The 22,581-nt window shown below is 36.5% G+C and overlaps 1 protein-coding gene across 2 annotated transcripts in view; it reads left to right on the plus strand.

Moving 5' to 3' along the window:
- GRM5 (glutamate receptor, metabotropic 5) overlaps positions 1-22,581 on the plus strand; it is a 677,550-nt gene that overhangs the window by 237,276 nt on the left and 417,693 nt on the right. For both annotated transcript variants that reach the window (XM_006871218.1, XM_006871217.1), the window contains one exon: positions 12,289-12,538. In XM_006871218.1, the coding sequence (XP_006871280.1) occupies positions 12,289-12,538 (250 nt within the window). The remainder of the gene's footprint in view (positions 1-12,288; positions 12,539-22,581) is intronic.

The following is a 22,581-nucleotide window of genomic DNA, read 5'->3' on the forward strand; positions in this document are numbered from 1 at the left end:
CAATGTTGTCCATAGCTTGTCATGATCCACAGAATCTAAAGCCCTTGAATAGTCAATAAAGCACAGGTAAACATCTTTCTGGTATTCTCTGCTTTCAGCCAAGATGCATTGGATGTCAGCAATTATATCTCTTGGTCCACATCCTCTTCTGAACCCTGCTTGAGCCTCTGAATGTTCTCTATCAATATATGCTTGCAGCCATTTCTGTATTACCTTTAGTAAAATTTTAATTGCATGGTTTATCAAAGATATTGTCCAATGATTTCCACATTTCGTTGGGTCACCTCTATTTGGAATGGTGACAAATATGGGTCTCTTCCAATTAGTTGGCCAGATATTTGTCTTCCACATTTCTTGGCATAGATGAGTGAGTGCCGCCAGTACCAACTTACTTTCTTGAAAGATTTCAATGTTTAGTCTATCAATTCCCGGTGCCTAGTTCTTTTCCAATTCCTTCAGTACACCTTGCACTTCTTCCTTTAGTATCATAAGCTCTTCACCTTATGCTACCTCTTGAAATGGTTGAACATGAACCATTTCCTTTTGGTACAGCGACAGTGTGTATTCCTTGCATCTTCTTTTAATGCTTTCTGCATCATTCAATAATTAGTTCAGAGGATCCTTCAATAGCTAGAGTTGAGGTTTGAAATTTTTCTTAAATTCTTCTTGCTTGAGAAATGCTGAGTGTGTTCTTCCATTTTGGTTTTCTTACTCAAGGTCTTTGCACATTTCATTGAAATATTTGACTTATTCTTCTGGAGCTGACCTTTGAAATGTTCTGTTCAGCTCTTGTACCTCTTCATTTCTTCCATTTGCTTTAGCATCTCTACACTGGAGAAAGAATTTCAGTGTCTCTTCTGTCAACCATTTTGATTTTTTCCTTCTTTCTTGTCTTTGTAATGACTTTTTGCATTCTTCCTGTATGATATTCTTGATATCATCTCACAACACTTTTGGTCTTCAGTCTTTAGTGTTTAGTGTATCAAACCTGCTCTTCTGATGAGTTCTAAATTCAGGTGGGATATATTCAAGGTCATATTTTGGCTCTCGTGGACTCTTTTTCATTTTCTTCAGCTTTAGTCTGAATTTTCATATGAGCAATTTAAAATACCCAAGCCATGATATTCTCAATAACCTCATATGTATGCAAAGGCTGGGCAATGAATAAGAAAGATTGTAGAAGAATTGATGCCTTTGATTTATGGTGTTGGAGGAGAATACTATAAGTGCCATGAACTGCCAAAAGAACCAATATATCTGTTTTGGAAGAAGTGCAGCCAGAGTGCTCCTTAGGGGCCAAGATGGCCAAACTTTGTCTCTCATACTTTGGACATATTGTCTGGAGGGAACAGTCGCTGGAGAAGGATATCATGCTTGGTAAGATGGAGGGTCGGAGAAAAAGAGGAAGACCCCCAATGAGATGGATTGGCCAGGTGGCAGCATCGATGGACTCAAGTGTGGCAACAGTAGTGAGGTTGGCCCAGGATCGGTCGTTGTTTCATTCTGCTGTGCATAGGGTCACAGTCGGTGCCAACTTGATGGCACCTAACAATAACAACAACTGATGGTCTGGTCCATGATCTGCCCTTGGCCATGTTTTGGCTCATGATATGGAGCTTTTCCACCATCTATTTCCACACATATAGTCAATTTGATTTCTGTGTATTCCATTTCCATCTGGTGAGGTCCATGTGTATAATCATCTCATACTGTCAAAAGAAGGTATTTGAAATGAACAAACTCTGATTTTGCAGAATTCTATAATGTGATCTCCATCACCAAGATCATATTTTCCAACTACTGATCCTTCCTCTTTGGTCCAACCTTTGATTTCCAATCACTGGTAATGATCAATACCTCTTGCATATATTTGCTTAAGCAAATTCAATTCAATGTTATCTGTACTTTGGTTCCAATAAAATGCTTAGGGTTACGTGGAAAAGTGTATCTGGAAGAATCACATATGTAAACTGAGCAATCTTTTCCTAGTAATTTGAGAGTAACAATGCAATGTAGGAACAGTGCATGGGCTTTGAAATTTTATAGATGAAGACTGAAATTCCAGTCATTCTATTCACTAGCTATGAAACTGTGGATATAGTCTCTCAGCTTCAATGCCTTATTTGTAAATGTTGGAAAGAACTATCTAGTAGGGTTTGTTGATTTGAGTGATGATGAAGATGACAATGATGATATTGATGTTGTATTTGAAGGAACTATTGCAGTAGTTAGTACTCTTTTTTTCAGAGTAGAACTATGTTCCCTAAGGTGTTTTTTTTTTTAGTACTTGGTACATATTATTAGTGACTTTTACCAAATAATTCCATAGGATCTAGATGAATGTTATTGATGGTGATGACTGAAATTCATGCCGCACTGTGTACTAAGCATTCACCCTATGATACCCCCATCTAAAACTTAGCAGAATCTATTCTTTGGTTCCTGTATTCCCTTTCAATTACCACTATAGCTATTTGCTTTTCCCTTCACTGCTAAGTTTCCCAAAGAAGTTGATACATCATGTTTTGTTTTACACTCCTCATTCATGCACAGTCCACTTCTATATGGCTTCTTCTGTGCTAACAAAAATCAATAGATCTTTTCACTACTTGTCTTACTTTAATATTCAGAATAATTGATATATAAGAAGAATTAAAAAAGAATGTCTTCTCTTGCTTTATTTTCTCTCTTTTTCATTCTCTTTGTCAGATTTCCAACTGTACTAATGGTATGAAATTTTTAAATATTTTTAAAATTTCTAGCACACAATCTTAACATTTGACACTTTTATCTATTAATATTGTAATCCATATTATGATATCTCCCAAATATCAGATAAACTCAGACTACTTTTCTCTTAATAAGAACTTTTTGATTCAATTGTCTTTATTTTTTACTTGGTAATTTAATAGATATTCAGAAATAAAACCCTAAAATTGACCTTTTTTCTAATTTTAAATCTATTTTAATTTGGTTTCTCAAAGCTAGAAGAATCTAAAGTTATTAATGAGAGCTAACAGACAAGTTAGTGTCATAACTTTTAATTTCAGCTTGCAGAAGTAACCTTTAGCATACAACCAAAGGAGGCATGTACTCAAAAGTGTTATGTTGATATGAGTGACAGGAATAACTGTCAGATATTGTCTTTGCATTCATCTGATTTAATGTTTTTGTTTTTATTTCACAATATGTGAATTTGTTTGATCAAACTTTATTCATAAGATCAAAGTAATGGTCAGAAATGTGGTAAAGCATAACTCAGCACACCACCAAGGCATATATTTTTATGTCAATATTTAGTAATCCTGGCTCATAGTCTCATAAATAAGATTTTATAGTTAGACTTCAAAATCCAAGTCACTGCATAAATATTTATGTGATACTAAGGTTGTGTTTTGTGTTTTTTTAATCCTGTTGAATTTTATTCTGGAGTCTTGCTAGAGTATTAACAAAGTTTGTTAAATGAATATGTTTAAGTGTTGTCTGCCAGTCATCAAACACTCTAGATTAGATACAATAATGTATGATATCAAACCAAGTGCTATGTTATGTGGGTAATGTTATAGAGATGACCCAGGGTACGTTTGAAATAATTAGAACATTAACCAAAGTTTGAAATCTGATTCATTGTAATGGTACATTAATTCATGGAAACTTGATGAGTGTACATGTTAGACAAGGATAACTTTTTACTCTAAACCTTTAAGCATTAAATCTGCTCCATTGTATATCCAGCAATGAACATACCTAGATATCAGTTTCATGGACATCTTTGGGAATATTCTTTGTACTGGCTAGACTCCTTTTTATCCATTCAACAGAAATATATATTGAGTTTTTACTGTGATTCACATTATTTATGCTTCTTGTTGTTGTTGTTAGGTACCATTAAGTCATTGCTGACTCATTGTGGCCCCATGTACCTCAGAATGAAGCACAGCCTGGTCCTGCCCCAACCTCACAATTGTGGCTGAACCTGAGCCTAATGCTGCTGCCACTTTGCCAATCTATCTCATTGGGGGTCTTCCTCTTTTTCTCTGACTCTCCATTTTACCAAACATAATAGTCTTCTCCAGGGACTCATCCCTCCTGACAATATGTCTGAAGTTTAAGAGACAAAGTCTGGCCATCTTGACTTCCAAGGAGCATTCTGGCTGTATATCTTCTGACACATTCTTTTGGAAGTCTGTGGTACTTTTAATATCCTCTTCCAACACCATAGCTCAAATGCATCAATTGTTCTACAACCTTCTTTATTCACTATCCAACTTTCACATGCATAGGAGCTTATTGAAAATACCATGACTTGAGTCAGGTGCACCTAAGTTCTCAAACTGACATCATTGTTCTTCAACACTTTAAAGAGGTCTTGTGCAGCCTATTTTCCTAATGCAACACATCTTTTGATATCTTGGCTGCTGCTTCCTTAATGTTGATAGTTGATCCAAGAAAAATGAAGTCTTTGACAATGTCAATCTTTTCTCCATTGATTCTGATGTTATTTATGGGTCCAGTGGTGAGGATTTTTGTTTTCTTTACACTGAGGTACAATCCATACTGACTGCTGTGGTCTTTGATCTTTGTCAGTGTTTTAAATCCTCTTCAATTTCAGCAAGCATGATTGTATCATCTGCATAATGCAGCTTGTTAATGAGTCTTCATCCACTTCTAAAGACACATTTTTCTTCATATCATCCAGCTTCTCAAATGATTTGTTCATCATACAGTTTAATCGAGTATGGTTAAAGAATACAACCTTGACATACACCTTTACTAATTTTAAACCATTTGATGTTCCCTTGTCCTATTTTATCAACTGCCTCTAGATCTGTGTACATGTTCCTCATGAACATAATTAAGTGTTGCAGTATACTCATACTTTGCAATGTTGTCCACAGCTTGTCATGATCTACACAATCAAAAGCCTTTGCATAGTTAATAATGCACATGTAAACATCTTTCTGATACTCTCTGATTTTAGTAAAGATCTATCTGCTGTCAGCAATGATTCCCTCACTCTACATCCTCTTCTGAATCTGGCATGAACCTGTGGATGTTCTATGTCAACATGTAGATGCAGCCATTTTGTATTATCTTCAGCAAGGTTTTACTTGCATGAGATATCAGTGATATTGCTTGATGATTTTCACATTCCGTTGAGTTACCTCTCTTTGGAATGGGCACAGATATGGATCTCTTCCAGTCAGGTAGTCAGGTAGTTGTCTTCCAAATTTCTTGGCATAGATGAGTCAACTCCTTGAAAGATTTCAATTCGATGAATTCTTACTGCCTTGTTCTTTACCAATGCCTTCAATTCACTTTTGTCTTCTCCCTTCAATATCATTGGCTCTGGATCATATGCTACCTCTTGAAACAGTTGAACATCAACCATTTCTTTGTTGTATAGTAATCCTGTATATTCCTTTCATCTTCTTTTGATGCTTTCCCTTCTTTCAATGTTTTGCCCATTGTTGTTGTTATTAAATGCCATCAAGTTGGTTCTGACCCAAAGTGACCCTGTTTAGGGTGTCTGAGGAGCAGCTAGTAAGGTTGAACTGCCAAACTTGTGGTTCAAACTGATTTTGCAATCCAGGGCATTAACTGAGTTCCACACCAGGAGTCCTTTGTGCCCATAAAATCCGTCAATGTTTCAATTTGAGGCTTGAAGTTTTTCCTCAGTTCCCTCAGCTTGAGAAATGCTGAGTGTGTTCTTTCTTTTTGGTTTTCTAACTCCAGTTCTTTGCACAAGGTAAATAGAAATATTTACGTTGTAGAATGACAAGATTTATTTCACAAATTGTATGTGCTAGATTTTTATGGTTTTGGTTTTTACATCAGCTTCCCATGATCTTATTTCTTCTGTCATATTTCTTGATTTTCATTGTAAAGATTTGTAATAGTCATACATTGTTTTTATATAATCAGGTTTTGTTTATAGGAGGATTCTAAAAGTTGAAAATCAATACTCTTCATTTACATAATTATGAATATCTAAATAGCCAAGTAGTTGGGCTATGATTACATATTCTTCTCTTAGTCCCAAAGTAATAAACCTTTTTTTACTAGTTCAAAAATAATGTTCCGTGGTTTAGTGTTCCTGTTGCAAGTTGCTTACAAGGATTCCATATTAGTTTCATATTTTATTTCATATTTTTCTTTATGATTGTCACTTTTCCGTATGGAAAAATGTATTTTTACCTCCTCAGATTTTTCATCCTTCCTCCTACTGTTCAAAATGCATTAAATTCTGCTTCAAAAAAACTCATGAACATATTTTTTGTTTTAAAATCTCTTATTGTTTTAAAATGTGTAATTCCAGAATAAAGCCTTTGTATTTAGTAGGTACTGAAAATCTCAACACACCAGAGTGTTTCTAGTTAGTAGACTATATATCTCCATTAAAGAAAATACCAGCTTAATTTTCTCTTATTAAATCAGAATTATTATTCCATAGGGTTTTATGTCACACGTGTATTAAAGCTGCTTCCCTGTTTAAAGAGTACTGTTGGGATTTTACTCTGAAAACATAGTGCTACCTCCTGTTCTGTTCACAGGGTTGAGAAGCACGGGTCACTTAGATATTGGATACCTAAAATGGGGGTTTATAAAGGCATGAAATGGCTAACAAGTTTTCATGAGGGAGGTTAGTTTTAGAGTGTACAAAGAAAGGTAGAATCCCCTCGGAATATTTTTCATCTTGTATAGATGGGTCTGGTGAAAGGAGATGGGAATATGATTCTTATGATTTAGTAGTGAGTAAAGAGCTCTGGTAGTGTAGTGGTTACGAATTGGGCTGTGAACCGGAAGGTCAGTAGTTCGAAACTACCAGCTGTTCGCAGTAGAAAGATGAGGCTTTCTGTTCCCGTAAAGATTTATAGCCTTGGAAACCCTGTTCAGGGTCACTATGGGTCGGAACCAACTCGACGGCACTTAAAGACAACAACAATTGTTATTATTACCTTTAATAAAACTTTACTCACATGGGATATTAAAGAGATTTTCCAATGATTTCTGCATTCCATTGGGTCACCTCTCTTTGGAATGGGCCCAAATACGGATCTCTTCCAATCAGTTGTTGTTGTTGTTAAGTGCCGTCAAGTCAGTTCCAATCAGTAGGACAGATAATTGTTGTCTTCCAAATTTCTTGGCATAGATGAGTGAGTGCCTACTGTGCTGCATCACTTTCTTGAAAGATTTCAATTTTGATTCCATCAATTTCTTCAATGCACCCTGGATTTCTTCCTTCAGTATTATATGTTACCTTTTGAACTGGTTGAACATTAACTACTTCCTTTTGGTACAGTGACTCTGTGTATATCTTCCATCTTCTTTTGATGCTTTCTGCATCATTCAATAATTTGCCCAGAGAATCTTTCATATTTGCACATTTTGTTATATTAGTATAAAACCAGTGGAGACAGAGATGATGACATGGAGAGATAGAGCAACCGAGGACTCTAGACTCACAGGAAGCAAAAGGCTGTGTGCTGGCCTGAAGAATATGCTCTTTGGTTATTTAAATGATTATATATTCTTAGTGTTATTTTGTACAGCAAGAACAAAAAACAAAAAACAAGGAATAGAAGCAAATACTGTTGAATGATGATGCATGGAGGAGATTGTAAGCATTGCAACGAAACGAAATAGGATAGGATGAGTACAAACCCAATGTTGTCCCATGTAAACTCACTCAATTCAAAATAAAAGCTTAAAGAAACAAAAATAAAAAATCAATGTTGATGAAGATCAAAGAATACATCCTTCAGTATGAACTACACTTCCACATAAGAAAAAGAAAAGTCCTCACAACAGGACAAAGAAGCATAATCATATTAAGCAGAGAAAATATTGAAGTTGTCAAGTATTTCATTTACGTGGATCCACAATCAATGCCCCTGAAAACAGCAGTCATGAAATCAAAAGACTTACTGCATTGGAGAAATGTGCTTTCTTTAAAGTCTTAAGAAGCAAGATTTCACTTTGAAGACTAAATGTGACTGACTGAAGTCAGTATTTTCAATCACATCACATGCATGTCAAAGATGGACAATGAATAAGTTAGACAAAGAAACCAATGATGGCTTTGACAAAAATTCTTTGTGCAAAAGAAATATTGAATATGCCACAAACTGCCAGAGGAACAAACAAATCTGTTTAGGAAGAATGTTCTTACAGGAAAGCATTACAAGATTTGGACTCAAGTACTTTGGACATGTTATCAGGAGCACTACTCACCGGACAAGGACATCATGCTTAGTAAAAACAGAGGATTAGCAAAAGAGAGGGTTAACCAAAAAAAAGGAAGACCTTTAAAGAGATGAACTGGTAGAGTATCTGAAACAATAGAGTCAAATGTAACAATTGTGAGGGTGGTGCAGGATCCTTCTATTGTTCAGAGGGGTGCTCTGAGTCAAAATCAACTTGATGAGTCAAAATCAATCTGATGACAACTAACAACAGCATTCTATCTGAATTTGAACTCACAGCTTTCTGCTAACAAAGTTCTCTCCATTATTCCAAACTGTCTTTAGACAAATTACTGTATAAGCTAAAATAATGTTAAAACAAGATTGGTAGGGAGGTGTTAATTATTATTAATTTGTCAGGGTTTTTTCTCCATTTAATGTTTATTGAGATTTTTTTATTATCATTCTCACAATCACTATGAACCTCATTTATACCGTTTATGCAAATGTCTCAGCATTAAAACAAAGCATTAAGTACAAGAAAGTCAGTTGAAAAACAGAGTTGGCTAAAAATAAACTACAGAATAATAGATTACTCAGATTAGTATAAAACCAGTAATTTAGACCCTTGGCACATTTTTTTCAGATGGAGCCTTTTAAACTTTGTTAATTGCAAAATAACCAGATAGCCCACCTGCCATCAGCACAGCGCCTTTTTGTTGATCTTAATTCTGAGTAAGAAGAAAAACCAAATCTAGCTGGCCCTACATTTTTTTAGGATAATGCTTTGGATAAGTTTTAGGCTGGCCTGCTCTGCTTTGTCCTTTGCAAGTTTGTCCATGAAGATATAAGCACATAGGGATCTACCCACAAAGTGTGAGTATCTCAGCTGAAGCAAGGTACCTGCTGTGTGATGGTGTCCATACAGAGTCAGGAAACAGAAGATATGTGTGTGCATTTATAGGTGATACAAATGGCTATGCAGTGGACTACTAACTGAAAGATTGTTGGTTCAGACCCACCAGTGGCACCATGGAAGTAGCCTGGCTGTCTGTTTCTGGAATATCACAGCCTTGAAAACCGGAAGCATAGTTTCACTGTGTCCACATAGGATGGTCTTCAGTCATAATTGACTCAATGGCACTAACAACATATATATAAATACACAAACACACCCAAGTATTACACATATATTCATACCAAGAGCCCCACCTGCTTGTTACATTTGAACTACAGTTTGTACTACCTGTGAAGTGAGATATTAAGGTATATCAGTGTTAGTAGATGGAATAGTTAATATATATTAAGTGATTTTCCAAAGATTAAAATCTCACAGAAAGATAGTTGTAATTATTATTATTATTTAACTTTTCTTTCATTATCTCCCTAGATGATACAAGCAGTTTAAGCTTGATTACTGTCTGCAAAGTTGGTAGTTTGGACCCACTGCCCAGTGCCATCAGAGTATGGCCATAAAGATTAGCACGAAGTGAACCCGCCAGAGCAGTTCTACTCTGTAACACACGGAGTTACCATGAGTTGGAATTCAGTCACTGGCAATAGGATGGGTTTGCTTTGATATATCATAACCATGCTTGTATGGTGAATCTGTATAATTAATTGCCAGTACACTCTTAACACTTGTTAGATTTCCAGATGACATTCTAATTCCTAGATCCAGTTAATTTCCAGGCTAGTTATTTTCTATGTGTCCCTCAGCTTGTAATAGTTTCCAGTATTCTAATTGGTTCCCATGAACTCTGCCTTACTCTTTTGAAAATGTATAATATGTGTACTGTTTGATTTGTCTCTTAAAAAAAAAAAATTAGAGTAGCCCTAAAAATAGCTCAAAGTGAAACACTATGACATTTAAACAGGAAAGAGACACGCAGGTATAAGTGGGCTTCTAAGGCTCATACAGGCGCTCTGGTAGCGTAGTGGTTATGAATCGGGCTGTGAACCGCAAGGTCAGCACTTCGAAACTACCAGTTGCTCCACGGGAGAAAGATGAGACTTTCTGCTCCTATAAAGATTTACAGCCTTGGATACCCTGTTCAGGGTTGCTCTGGGTCGGAACCGAGTTGACGGCACTTAACAACAGCAACAAGGCTCATATGCCTCAGTCAGAGAAGACTATAGGGAAAGAATGTGCAGTGCTGGACAGATCTGTAAATGGAGTTCAGCCTTCCACTTATTGTGTAGATAAGTTCCTTATGTGTTTTCATAAGGAGCTCTGGTCGTGTAGTGGTTACGAATCGGGCTGTGAACCTCAAGGTCAGCAGTTCGAAACTACCACCTGATCCTCGGGAGAAAGATGAGGCTTTCTGCTCTCGTAAAGATTTACAGCCTCGGAAACCCTGTACAGGGTCGCTATGAGTCGGAACCGACTCCACTGCACATAACAACAACAACAAATGTGTTTTCTTATAAGGATATTGTAAGATCTAACACAACACACTATTGTGAGAAGTAAATGAGATCACATGCATAAGGGTTCTGGTATATTTCTTGACATGTTGTTTGTTGTTGTTGTTGTGTGAGCAGAAAGCCTCATCTTTCTCCCGCGGAACAGCTGGTAGTTTCGAACTGCTGACCTTGACATGTTTGTTGTCAGAATTAATTTTGTTTTGAAAGACTGCTCAGGATGCACCAAATTTTGCAAAGTATCTAAAAATAGTCACCTCATATCAGCAACTTTCCTATGGGCATAAAGAGTAACATTATTTTAAATGACTTTGTTAATTGTATATATTTACATGTGAAAAAATTTTTCAGTCGGGATCAAACTGTAAATTTTCCTGAAAATTCACATATAATATACATAATAATATATCTGATTTACAATATTCTATGAAATGTGTACAACAGCATATTAAATAAAGTATATAGATATATATCTGGTAGCATAGTGGTTAAGAATCGGGCTGCTACTCTCTGATCAGCAGTTCGAAACTACGAGATTTCCGTGGGAAAAAGATGAGGCTTTCTGCTCCTGTAAAGATATACAGCCTCGGAAACCCTGTACAGGGTCGCTATGAGTCGGAACCGACTCCACGGCACATAACAACAAACAACATATATATATACATACATACACACACACACACACACACACACACACACACACATATGCCCCAGGAGCCCTGGGAGCGTAATCGTTACTAATCCGGCTGCTAACCACAAGGTCAGCAGTTTGACACTAACAGCTGACACTAACAGTGGGAGAAAGATGAGGCTGGACTCCACGGTACTTAACAACAAATATATTCATAAATTTGGGGATCCTACGTAGTTTAGTGGAGTCCTGGTGTGGCGCTGTAGGCTAATGCATCAGACTGCAAAATCGTTTGAAATGCAATGTCAGTGGTTCAAGCTCACCAGCTGCTTCTTGGAAACCCTATACAGAGTCACTATGGGTTGGAATCGACTTCACAGCACTTAACAACAACAATCGTAGTTTAGTGGGTTAGGCATTTGGGCTGCTAACCACAAGCTCAGCAATTTGAATCCATGAGCTGCTCCAAGAAAGAAAGATGAGGCTTTCTGACCCCATAAAGATTTATAGCCTGGAAACACTATACAGGGTCGCTATGAGTTGGAACTGACTCTAAGGTGCATACCCACCACTACCATCATTCATAAATACACTAACCTGAAAACTTCAGTGAGGTAGTCTGGTGCTGTAGGATAAAGCACTAAACCACAAAGTCGGGTTTAACTGTGAGGCTGGTGGTTCAAAAATAACAACAACAAGATATGATACGATGAGAAGCAAAGTATTGTGCATGTTGAAGGATCCGCAGATTGATGTCTGCCATCATCTCGTCAAAGGGAAATCAATTTTGCCTGAGCTTCTTAATTCTTTTTCTCTTTCAGTGAATATAAAAGGTTTAATATGAATATGCATACTGTAGATTCATTGTAAATTGTCCAAAGTGAAGATGCCAGTAAAAGAGCAAAATTTCAAATTCAGGTTTTCTGGTTCTAAACCCAACACTACCAAGTCACCTGCATGTTTCCAGTCCTTTTGCATTCTAATTATACCCAAAGAATCCAACGCTCTCATTTCACTGGCCCTCTACTTATTTTTGTGTTCACACAGGCAACTATGGAGAAAGTGGGATGGAGGCTTTCAAAGACATGTCAGCCAAGGAAGGAATTTGCATCGCCCACTCTTACAAAATTTACAGCAACGCAGGGGAGCAGAGCTTTGATAAGCTGCTGAAGAAGCTAAGAAGCCACTTGCCCAAGGCCCGGGTGGTGGCCTGCTTCTGTGAGGGGATGACAGTGAGAGGTCTGCTCATGGCTATGAGGCGTCTGGGCCTTGTAGGAGAGTTTCTGCTCCTGGGCAGGTAAGTGACAAAGAGATCTACTTGTTCCTGGCAACATAGATGAATGTCTTTTCATGCATAAGCCCAGAGATTTGGGGCATCTAAATCTATGTAGTGAAAGTAGAGCTTAAAGAATATAAAGTATCAGTGCTTGGAAAAAAACATGGAAAATAAGTAGATGTGTCATGCTGATTAATGATAATAGGTATCAATCAACTCCTTCTCAAAAATTTTTTAAACTTTAAAGAAATAAGATTAATTCTTAAATTCTTGAATAAAACCCTTGGGAAGCAAATACATCTCAAATTACTGAAGTTGCTCTAGAAATGAGTTGGGCTGCTAACCTCACGCTTAGCAGTTTGAAACTACCATCTGTTCCACGGGAGAAAGATGAGGCTTTCTGCTCCAGTAAAGATTTACAGCCTCGGAAACCCTGTACAGAGTCACTGTGTGTTGGAACCCGGACTCGACAGCACTTAACAATAACACAATACTATAGAATCACAGAATTTAGAGCTTGGAAGTACAGATTTGCTTTCAGTACTAGTTTTTTAAGCATTGGTTAAAAATTACATTATTATTTTTTATATATACAAAGTGTTGATACCTTGCCTGGTACCTACATTGTTATGTCCCAAGTTTCTAAAATATTCACTTCTTCAGGGATTGACTTTAATTACCTGGATATTTCACTTGAATGAAACAACTCATCTCATTTCTTCTGATGCTGCTGAATTAGCAAGAAGGGCAGTAGAATTTTAAATGTGTGAATGCAATTCTTTTTTGAAATAGTAACATTGGGATTTATCATTGGTTGGTGAGCTTCTTCCTTTCCATGCCTTTCAAAAAATGTCATGCATTTTATATTTTTTCTCAATAGGCAGCCAATTTGAAGAATAGATAGAAGGTTTTGAAAAACTGTCATTCTTAATATTTCTGTCTAAAGTGACAATCAGTCTACTTATTACTATCTGATTATCACTTTAGACAGAAAGGAGCTCTGGTAGCATAGTGTTTCCAAATCGGGCTGCTAATCTCATGGTCAGCAGTTCGAAACTACTAGCAGTTTTGCGGGAGAAAGATGAGGCTTTCTGCTCCCGTAAAGATTTACAGCCTCAGAAACCCTATGTAGGATCATTATGAGTCGGAGCTGACTCCAAGGCATATAACCATTATTAACTTTTAATGGCTCATTAAAGAAAGTTTACTTTTTATTATCCAAATGCTTAACTGACCTTCTGTTACCAAATTTAGGTTCTTCTTGGCTACGTTTTGTGACACCACTTTATGTACTTAATTCTTTTCAGTTTGATCTGATGGCAATAGATTGATAGGGCTATTCTGACACAATATTCTTCATAAAAATGATATTGAGTAAGATTCTTTCTTTATTGATATCATGCATTTTTTCTGAAATTGTTTCTACTTGGCAGCAGGGATGCATTGGCTAGATTCATAAAACCAAGCAATATGAGCACAGCTGCTGTTCTTAAATTCCAAAGTACAGTGTTACCACTTGGTTACACAGAACAGGAAGAAAATGAGCAAATCATCCAAGCCTCAAATACTTCTCTTTTTCTGATAAGGAAATAAAAAATCTGCACCTCCTAACTTTTATCGTTGCCGACATTATAAGACAAATCAGAAGTATATCTTCTTCAGCCATATTGTTTATTAGTTAACATGTAAGTGTCTTTAGTGACATATACCAAGGAAAATAGATTGGATTTACTGTATTTACCATTTTCAAATTATTTTTCTTTTGCCAGCAACATCAAGAAGCCAACACAAATCATGTATTTATTCTGTATTGCTTTATAGATTTCTTTCCAAATCATTGAATTCCTAACTTTAAATAAGATTCTTAACTACAAACACTGAATGAGGAAGTTAAAATTCAATATTTTATTAAGCACTAGTTCATTTAACTTTTGAACAATTTTGTTAGAAAAGGCTTTCATATTCTGAATTAAAAAAAAAAAAAAAAAGTCTTCCTGTAGTTTCCATAATATGCTCCCCAGTCTTAGTCTTCTCTTTGAAGCATTCTTATTTCTTTCAGCTGTCTTAATGAGACATTATTGTGGATATTAAAATGAGGACCATTTATCTGATTCCGTGAGCCAGTTGCTATGTTAATCACTTTACGTGCATTGTTTCATTTAATTGCTTATTTGGCAAATATTGTCACATGAGTGAAGGTGATTGGGCTACATCAGTGAACAAAACAGACAGTAACTACTGCCATTTTGAGCTAAAATACGATCTATAGAAGATTGTAAGTTCTATGAGAGCATCTTGCCTGTTTAGTACTATTATTCTCTCCATTTTACAGATCAGGAGTCAATTGATATTGAGTAACTGTGATATTTCCTAGGTGACATAGCTGTAAAGGCAAAAAAAAAAAAAAAAAAAATTCAGTGTAATACCAGAACCTGATGATAATTTAGCACTTGTGGGTAGTGTGGTGGTTACGAATCAGGCTGCTATCCACAGGGTCAGCAGTTCGAAACTACCAGCTCTTCCACAGGAAAAAGATGAGGCTTTCTGCTTCCGTAAAGAATTACAGCCTCGGAAACCCTGTAAAGGGTCGCTATGAGTCGGAACCGACTCCGTGACACATAACAACAACAGCAACAATTTTTCAGTAAGTTTAACATATGATTGTTTATCAAGTTGGAGTTCTAGCGTAAGGAGCAGCAAAGCAAAATCCAGCACTATAAATGAGAATTTAGAACCTTTTTTTTTTTTTTTACAAATAAGGAAACTGAAACCCTAAAAGTTTGGCTGGCATGCTCATGCTAACACAAGACCCCACTTATATAATGACTATTACCCAGTGTTTTCTTCTATGAGTCTTATACCTGTGTAGTTGAAATGCAAGAAGTCATAATCCAGTAGCAAATCCCTGGCTCCACTTAGACTGCTAACCAATAAAGAATCGATCCTAGATCATTAGGATTTACACTGGTGTTTTAAAATAAATGTCCCCTCCTAAAAATTCTTATTTAGTTCACCATATAGCTTCTTTGGGACTCCTGAAGGATACGCATTGGACTGCTGATGGAGAAGTTGGTTCAAACCCACCAGTTGATCCCCGAAGACTTATACAGGGCCACAATGAGTCAAGATTGACTTACTTGTTGGCACCTAACAGCAACAACAACATAACTCCTCTTGAAGTCCTAGTGTGGTGTTGTGGGATAAGCACTGAACTGCTGACCATAAGATCAGTGGTTCCATCACAGCAGCTGCTCATTGGAAACCCTATTTGGTGTCACTATGAGTTAAAACCCACTGGATGATATTTAACCACAACATAACTCCCCTTAAAATTTTAAGTTATTTGTTTTGTTTTGATTTAGTCTCTCAGTCTCTCTTTTAGCTCTTCTCTTCACTCCCTCCCAAATGACCTTTAGAACTCAAATTAAATGCCATGAGGGAAAAAACTGTATCTGGTAAATTACTAAGGAGTCCCAATTTGAGAAGCTGTAGTAACTTATAAATCTCCCACAGCTGTCCTATGCCAACCATGCCTAATGAATCATTCACTAAAATGTTTGGCAGAACTCAGAAAAGTCTTAGATACAACCTCATCCACAACATATCTCATCTTCTATATTGCATATTGTGGAGCTGTGGTAGCATAGTGGTTATGAATCGGGCTGTGAACCGTAAGGTTAGCATTTCGAAACTCCCAGCTGTCCCGTGGGTGAAAGACGATGGTTTCTGCTCCCGTAAAGATTTACAGCCTTGGAAACCCTGTACAGGGTCGCTATGAAACCTTGTACAGGTCGGAACCGACTCCATGGCACATAACACAACAACAACATGTTACATATCAGTAGAATATTAACATGATATGTTCCTAGGCACTGAGTTATCTCATTTGACTTATTGGTAATTTGTTGTCTCTTTGCATCTCTCTCCCTCCCAAAACATGTTGTTCCAGTCTCTAAAATACTTAATAAACATTTTGGTTTTGATAGCAGAATGAAATGAATAATCTGAGGTAATGGAGTTTCTAAGGGAGTTTATTTTTTCTCACGTCTTAGGTCTAGACTTGGGGCAGTATTACTGAGATATGATTTAAGTTTATAAATCTATAAACCTGAAAATGAACTTGGATTAACTTTCAAAAACAAGGCCCAATTTTTATCAAATTAACAATGTAAAGATCTCTTTATCTTGTCTATAATGAATGAAAACTATTTGTGTGTTATAATTGAGTCTTTGTCCTTCAATATGACAATTTTTACCAAATGGCAAGGAGAAATGTACTTACATTTCAAATGTATTTGAAGATTATAATTAACATTTCTTAGCAGGAAATCATAAATCATTATATTTGTTTTCAAAATAGAATGGATAAAAGCTTACTCTAATGAATATTTCACCAAAAATTTTTGAACCCTTGGTCTAGTAAAAATATGAGAGTAGCTATTACTCAGGAGTAAAGAGTAGTCTTTATCCTTGAATGTCACCTTGTATAAAGCCATTTGAAAACAAGAATACTTATTTTCCAATGGGTCAATCAGTATTATTTAATTATTGTTGTTAAGTGCAATCAAGTAAGAATCTCTTCTGACTCATAGCAACCCTTTATAGGGTTTCTGAGAAGTGGCTGGTGAGCTTGATTTGCCGTCCTTGTGCTTCAAACTGACTTTGCAATTCAGCACATTAATCCACAGCACCACACCAGGACTTCTGGTTAATAATAGTGAGTGGGGGGAAAAGTTATTTTCATTGGATTCCTGTTAAGTGACAGGAAAGTAAATAACAATGGAGAATTATTTAATGGTCTGTTTACTATTTAATATGTCAAATATGAAATTCTTTTGAGTTTTATGTTAAACACCAATTCTAAAGGAAACAAATTGAGACAAAAATATTAAATGACATAATAAGATCATTGTTGTTGTTGTTTTTAAGTGCAGTCAAGTCAGTTCTGACTTATAGAGACCTCGTATAGGGTTCCCAAGTAGGGGCTAGTGAGTTGGATCTGCAGACCTAGTGGTTCAGTGCTTTCTCCCATAATGCTGATGCCAGGATCCTTTTCTTATTCTAGTGGCCATTATTCTAATAAACTTAAAGAGAGAAATCTTTCAGCTACCTGAATATGCTTATACACTTATTGTGATAAGCTCAATTTAATGTTTTGTCTCATGGTATTATTTTGGTTTATCAGTAAAAATTAGATTTGGTAAATTGTATTTTTACCTGTTTAAATTTTAGTGATGAAATTGTGATGCAGATAAAGTCATCCAAGCTATGCTGTATTTTGGTTGAAATTTTGTCTTCCTTCTTATCTACATTTCAATTTGGAAAACCAGACTAATTGCATATTGTTTAGTCTATAAACAACCAGATGTTTAGCTTCATCTTCTGCAGAATCTCTTTTGCAGCAAAGTTTTCTGAACTGTATGTCTATAACACAGAAAGTAAGGAGAGTGTGTATAAAAGAAATTTGGAGAGGAGTCTAGAAGATACCATATTATGCATTATATTTTTATATTAATTTTCTTACTGCTGGAGGAAATTTTTGGAGGTATGGGTGTAGTTGATAGATGTGATTTTCCAAAAGATAAACCTTGAGTATTAAGTTTGGATGAAAAGAAGTAAAGTGGATTTGGGAGACCCATTGTCCTAACAAAATGATAGTATATCGATAAGGGTTGTATAGATGATTAGAAGATGACTTATCAAGAGCTTCATTGTTGTTGTTGTTAGCTGCCATGGAGTCACTACTGACTCATAGTGACCTTATGCACTACAGAATGAATCACTGCCTGTTCCTGGGCCAACCTAACAATTGGTGTCATGCTTGAGCCCATTGATGCTGCCACGTTGACAATCCATCTTGCTGGGGGTCTTCCTCTTTTTATCTGACTACTTAAAAATACTTAAAGCAGGAAGTGCTGATGTGTTAGGTATTGTGGAAGCTGGATAAAGTGTCAAGGATGACTCAGATTTATGGGGGTTTTTCTGGTGTAATAAGATGAATTGAGTACTTTTCACTGAAATGATGACTGGAGAAGCATTAAGTATGAGGTAGAGAGTAAGTCATGAGTTCATTATTAGACAAGTTAATGTGCATTTCAAACACAAATACTCAAGAAGGTGAAAATATGAGAGTTGAACTCAAAAAGATATAGTCTATAAACATAAATGAATCACTCAATCATCTTTGAAATCTGTGTATAGAGCTAACTGAAGTCTGGGTTAGATAGAATGAAAACTATAACAATATAGCTTTGAGAGACTCTAGCAATTAATGGTGGGGTGGGGGGGAATGTGGCATTGTGAGTAAAAGGAAGAAGATAGAGAAAACCCAAAAAAGTGATGTTCAATCCAAGCCAGTGGAAGTAAATGTATATACAGAGTATAAGTGTCTATACAAAGCAAAATATCTATAAGTAAATGCATGTGACTAGTGTCAAATAATTCTAGGCAATCAAGAGAAAAGTCTACTGAAAAGACCGTTTTTGATTTGTTGAGGTGGAGGTAATTGATAATTTAACAAAATATGGCTGTACGGAGGCCATGAAGGCAGATACAGAATGAAGTGACTGAGAAGTGACTTGTTGTTATGTGCCATGGAGTCCGTTCTGACTCACAGTGACCCTGTACAGGGTTTCTGAGGCTGTAAATCTTTACAGGAGCAGAAAGCATCATCTTTCTCCCACAGAACAGATGGTAGTTTCAAATTGATGACCCTGAGGTTAGCAGCCTGATTCGTAGGCACTATGCTACCAGAGCTCCTTTGAGAAGAGACTAGGAGGTGAGAAAGATGAAACTAAGGCATAAAAATGCTGTTTTGAGCAATTAAAATGATAAGAAATGATGAATATTATACTTTATCTTGAGGACTTATAAGGTCATGAGATTGTATAGTGGGTTTCTTAAGTATAGAAGTTTAGTTATTTTCCTGAAAATGTAATTTATTAGCATGAGAATTAAACATGTGAACAAAGATACATTGAAAATTGATAATTCTACATCCATATCAAAACAACGTATGATTCAATGAATTGATCTCTATTAATTTCCTAAGTTAAAAATGGTATCTTGTTGCCTTCCTTTGCAGCTCTTTTCAGTAATGCCTTTCTTTTTGAACACAATTTTCGTTTATTTTTTTTAACTTTATTGTTAAATATGTATCAAAACATTTGACATTTCAACAATATTTACATATACAGTCAATGATATGTCAATCCTGTTGTTAAACCATCAACCTTATTCACTAACAAGATCCTCTGACTCCTTTTGCACTACAATAACAGAGTTTAATATGTGTAACAGAGAATTTAAAATCTATAAAGTCTGGCTGTTTTCATCTTTGAAGATGGCCCTGCTAATTTACACAGTAGTAGTGGGGCTTATACTTTGAATATTTATTCAGCAGATGCCATGGATTACACGTAAACTTCCATTTCTTCTCACTTATCCTTGTGTTTTAAAAGCCCCAAATGGCCTATAGAGTTAGAGGTACAGACTTGAAGGTTATAATTCTATGTGGGGAGGAGACCAAGGAGAAAGAATAGACTTTTCTTGGTTTCAGTATGCTTGAGTGTAATGTCAAAGCACTTGCAACAGAAAGTGCATTTGAAACACCTCAGACATCCCTGATTGATCTGATCTTACCAAGAGTAAAAGAGTGTGCTAAATTTAGTAAGAACCGTACTGTTTGGGTATAAGTATGTTGTTCTAATAAAGTTATTTGTACTCCCCTGGTTTGTTAAATAAGACTGACGACTACAGATTATATGGATTAAGAATCTTTCCTATCTGTCTTCCTGATAGTCCATATTTTCTGACAATTATATTGTCTTGAAAAATGTAATGGTGCTATCCTTCTGTGTAATAATCTTATTTGACTCCACTTTACTTTCATATCCAAAATTCCTAATTTGGCAATATGGTCCTTGAAAACATGAACCTAATCTGATAATTTTAACTATTTTCCATGACATTCAGAGGTAATATTTAAAATATTTATGAACCAGTAAGACAAAAGTTCATTCAGAACAAATGTAAATCACAACCAACTGGTAAATCTGCATCAAGGCACCGATACATTTCTACCACCCTTACTTCATTACTGTGTGATGACTCTATAAAATAAGCACCAGACTGCAAACCACAAGGTCTGCTGTTCCAGCCCACCAGCCGCTCCATGGGAGAAAGATAAGGCTTTATACTCCCATGAAGATTTAAAGCCTCACTATCAATTAAAGCCTCCACAATTCCTACATCAAAATTCTTAAAGTTCTCCAAACGTAACACACCCACCTGATCATCTATAATATCTTTCATATAGAATGACCTCCTTTTCTTTGTTATTAATTGCTCTCAAGTTGGTTCTGACTCATAGAGACCCTTTGTAGGTGAGTTTGAACCACCAACCTTGAAGTTCAAACTGATCCTGTGGTCCAGAGCTTATCCTACAATGCCAAACTAATTTATCATGTAAGACATTATCCAGTGTGAAGGCTTCTTCAATTCTCATAAAACCTTCACAGATCCCTTAAATCTTCTATGATCTTTCACTTCTATTTTCTAAGTTTCTCATTTATTTTCTCCACTAGATCTGATCTCCTTCAAATGTAGAGAAAGTTTTATTAATCTTTATATCTTTAGTGTCTAGTGCATCATAGGTATTTGAGAATGGCTGAGTCCATAGAGGCATAAACAAGAGTGATAGTTACAGGGTGGTAAATATGGCTCTCTCCAGTTCTACTCAGCCTAAGTAACAGGCAGTTTTCTCAGGTCTACACACATTGGAAAAACGTACTAAGTGCAGGCTGTTCTGCAAGGAAACTAACTAAAAGACCCATGCAGAAGGCAGAGGCAATTCCCTGAGATAGAGTCCCTATGCTTTTCTGAGAAATTCTATTCCATAAGTCTTAGTATAGAATAGTGAGCTTCTGCCCGTTGCAGGCTATTTCTATGAGATTTTACCATGCAATCAGCAAAAAGCCAAATTTCAATATTATGAACGAGAAAAGTTGTTGCTATTAAGTGTCATCAAATCGGTTCCAATTCATAATGACCATGTATAGGGTTTCCAAGGAGTGGCTGGTGAGCTTGAACCACCAACCTTGCAATGACATCCGGTGCCACACCAGAACTCCAAAGAGGCAAGAGGACCACAAATACACATAAACATATGTCTGAGCTGGTTAAATGAAGCCTTCAAAGAGTTTAGGTCTTTTCCAAGGGCAAGAATACAGATTTGGTTCCTTCTACATGTTGACCTTATAGTAGACTTGCCAATTAAGAAGGTGAATGTTGATTAGAAATGGTTCAATTACTAGATGAGAACAGTTTAGCCCTTTATGGACTTTGAATATCTTAGCAAGACATGAATACAAATATTTTTTTTTTTTAATTTTATTGTGAATTATGTGATAGTTTACATGGGAGAACATTAGTTTTACATTCATTCTATCGTATATCGTCTCATTTCCATGGTTACAATCCTCTCCATGCAATACTTCCCCCATACCCCCAAGGTCTTCAGCACACAGTCGCTCTCCCTCTCTGAATCTAAAGTCTCCAGCTGCTCCATCGCTCCACTTCATCATCTCTGGCTCCATTTCAGGCATCACTGCTTCTCTGGGTAGGATCCCACTCTCTGCTCTTCTCCCTTGATGGTCCTAGGGACCTCTGCTCCTAGACAGAAAAGTTAATCACTCCCCTCCTTGCTATAAAATGTCTACCTTTACATTTCCAACCCTCACAAACAGTCCTGATAACAATTATTCGCTATTGTATCAAAAGAGACCCCTCTGCTTTTCATTGCATCAGCTCTGCCTAGTCAGACTGAATACTACTCACTGGAGATTCTACCCTCCTCCAGGCCCTCTGAATCTAGGTTCCCCCTTGAAAGCTTGTAAGCCAGTCACTTCTTGCCTTTGTAGCCCCCCGCCCCCTATTTTGGTTAGCCAATGTCCAAGTTGCCCATCCCTCTCTACTCTGTGTGTGGAGGGGGTGGGAATGATTCTTGCTGTAAGGACTTGTTCCCTCTTTTGAGCTACTGCTTCCATAGGTGTAGGTCAAGTTCA

The sequence above is a fragment of the Chrysochloris asiatica genome, unplaced genomic scaffold, assembly GCF_000296735.1.
Source record: "Chrysochloris asiatica unplaced genomic scaffold, ChrAsi1.0 scaffold00163, whole genome shotgun sequence".
NCBI lineage: Eukaryota > Metazoa > Chordata > Mammalia > Afrosoricida > Chrysochloridae > Chrysochloris > Chrysochloris asiatica.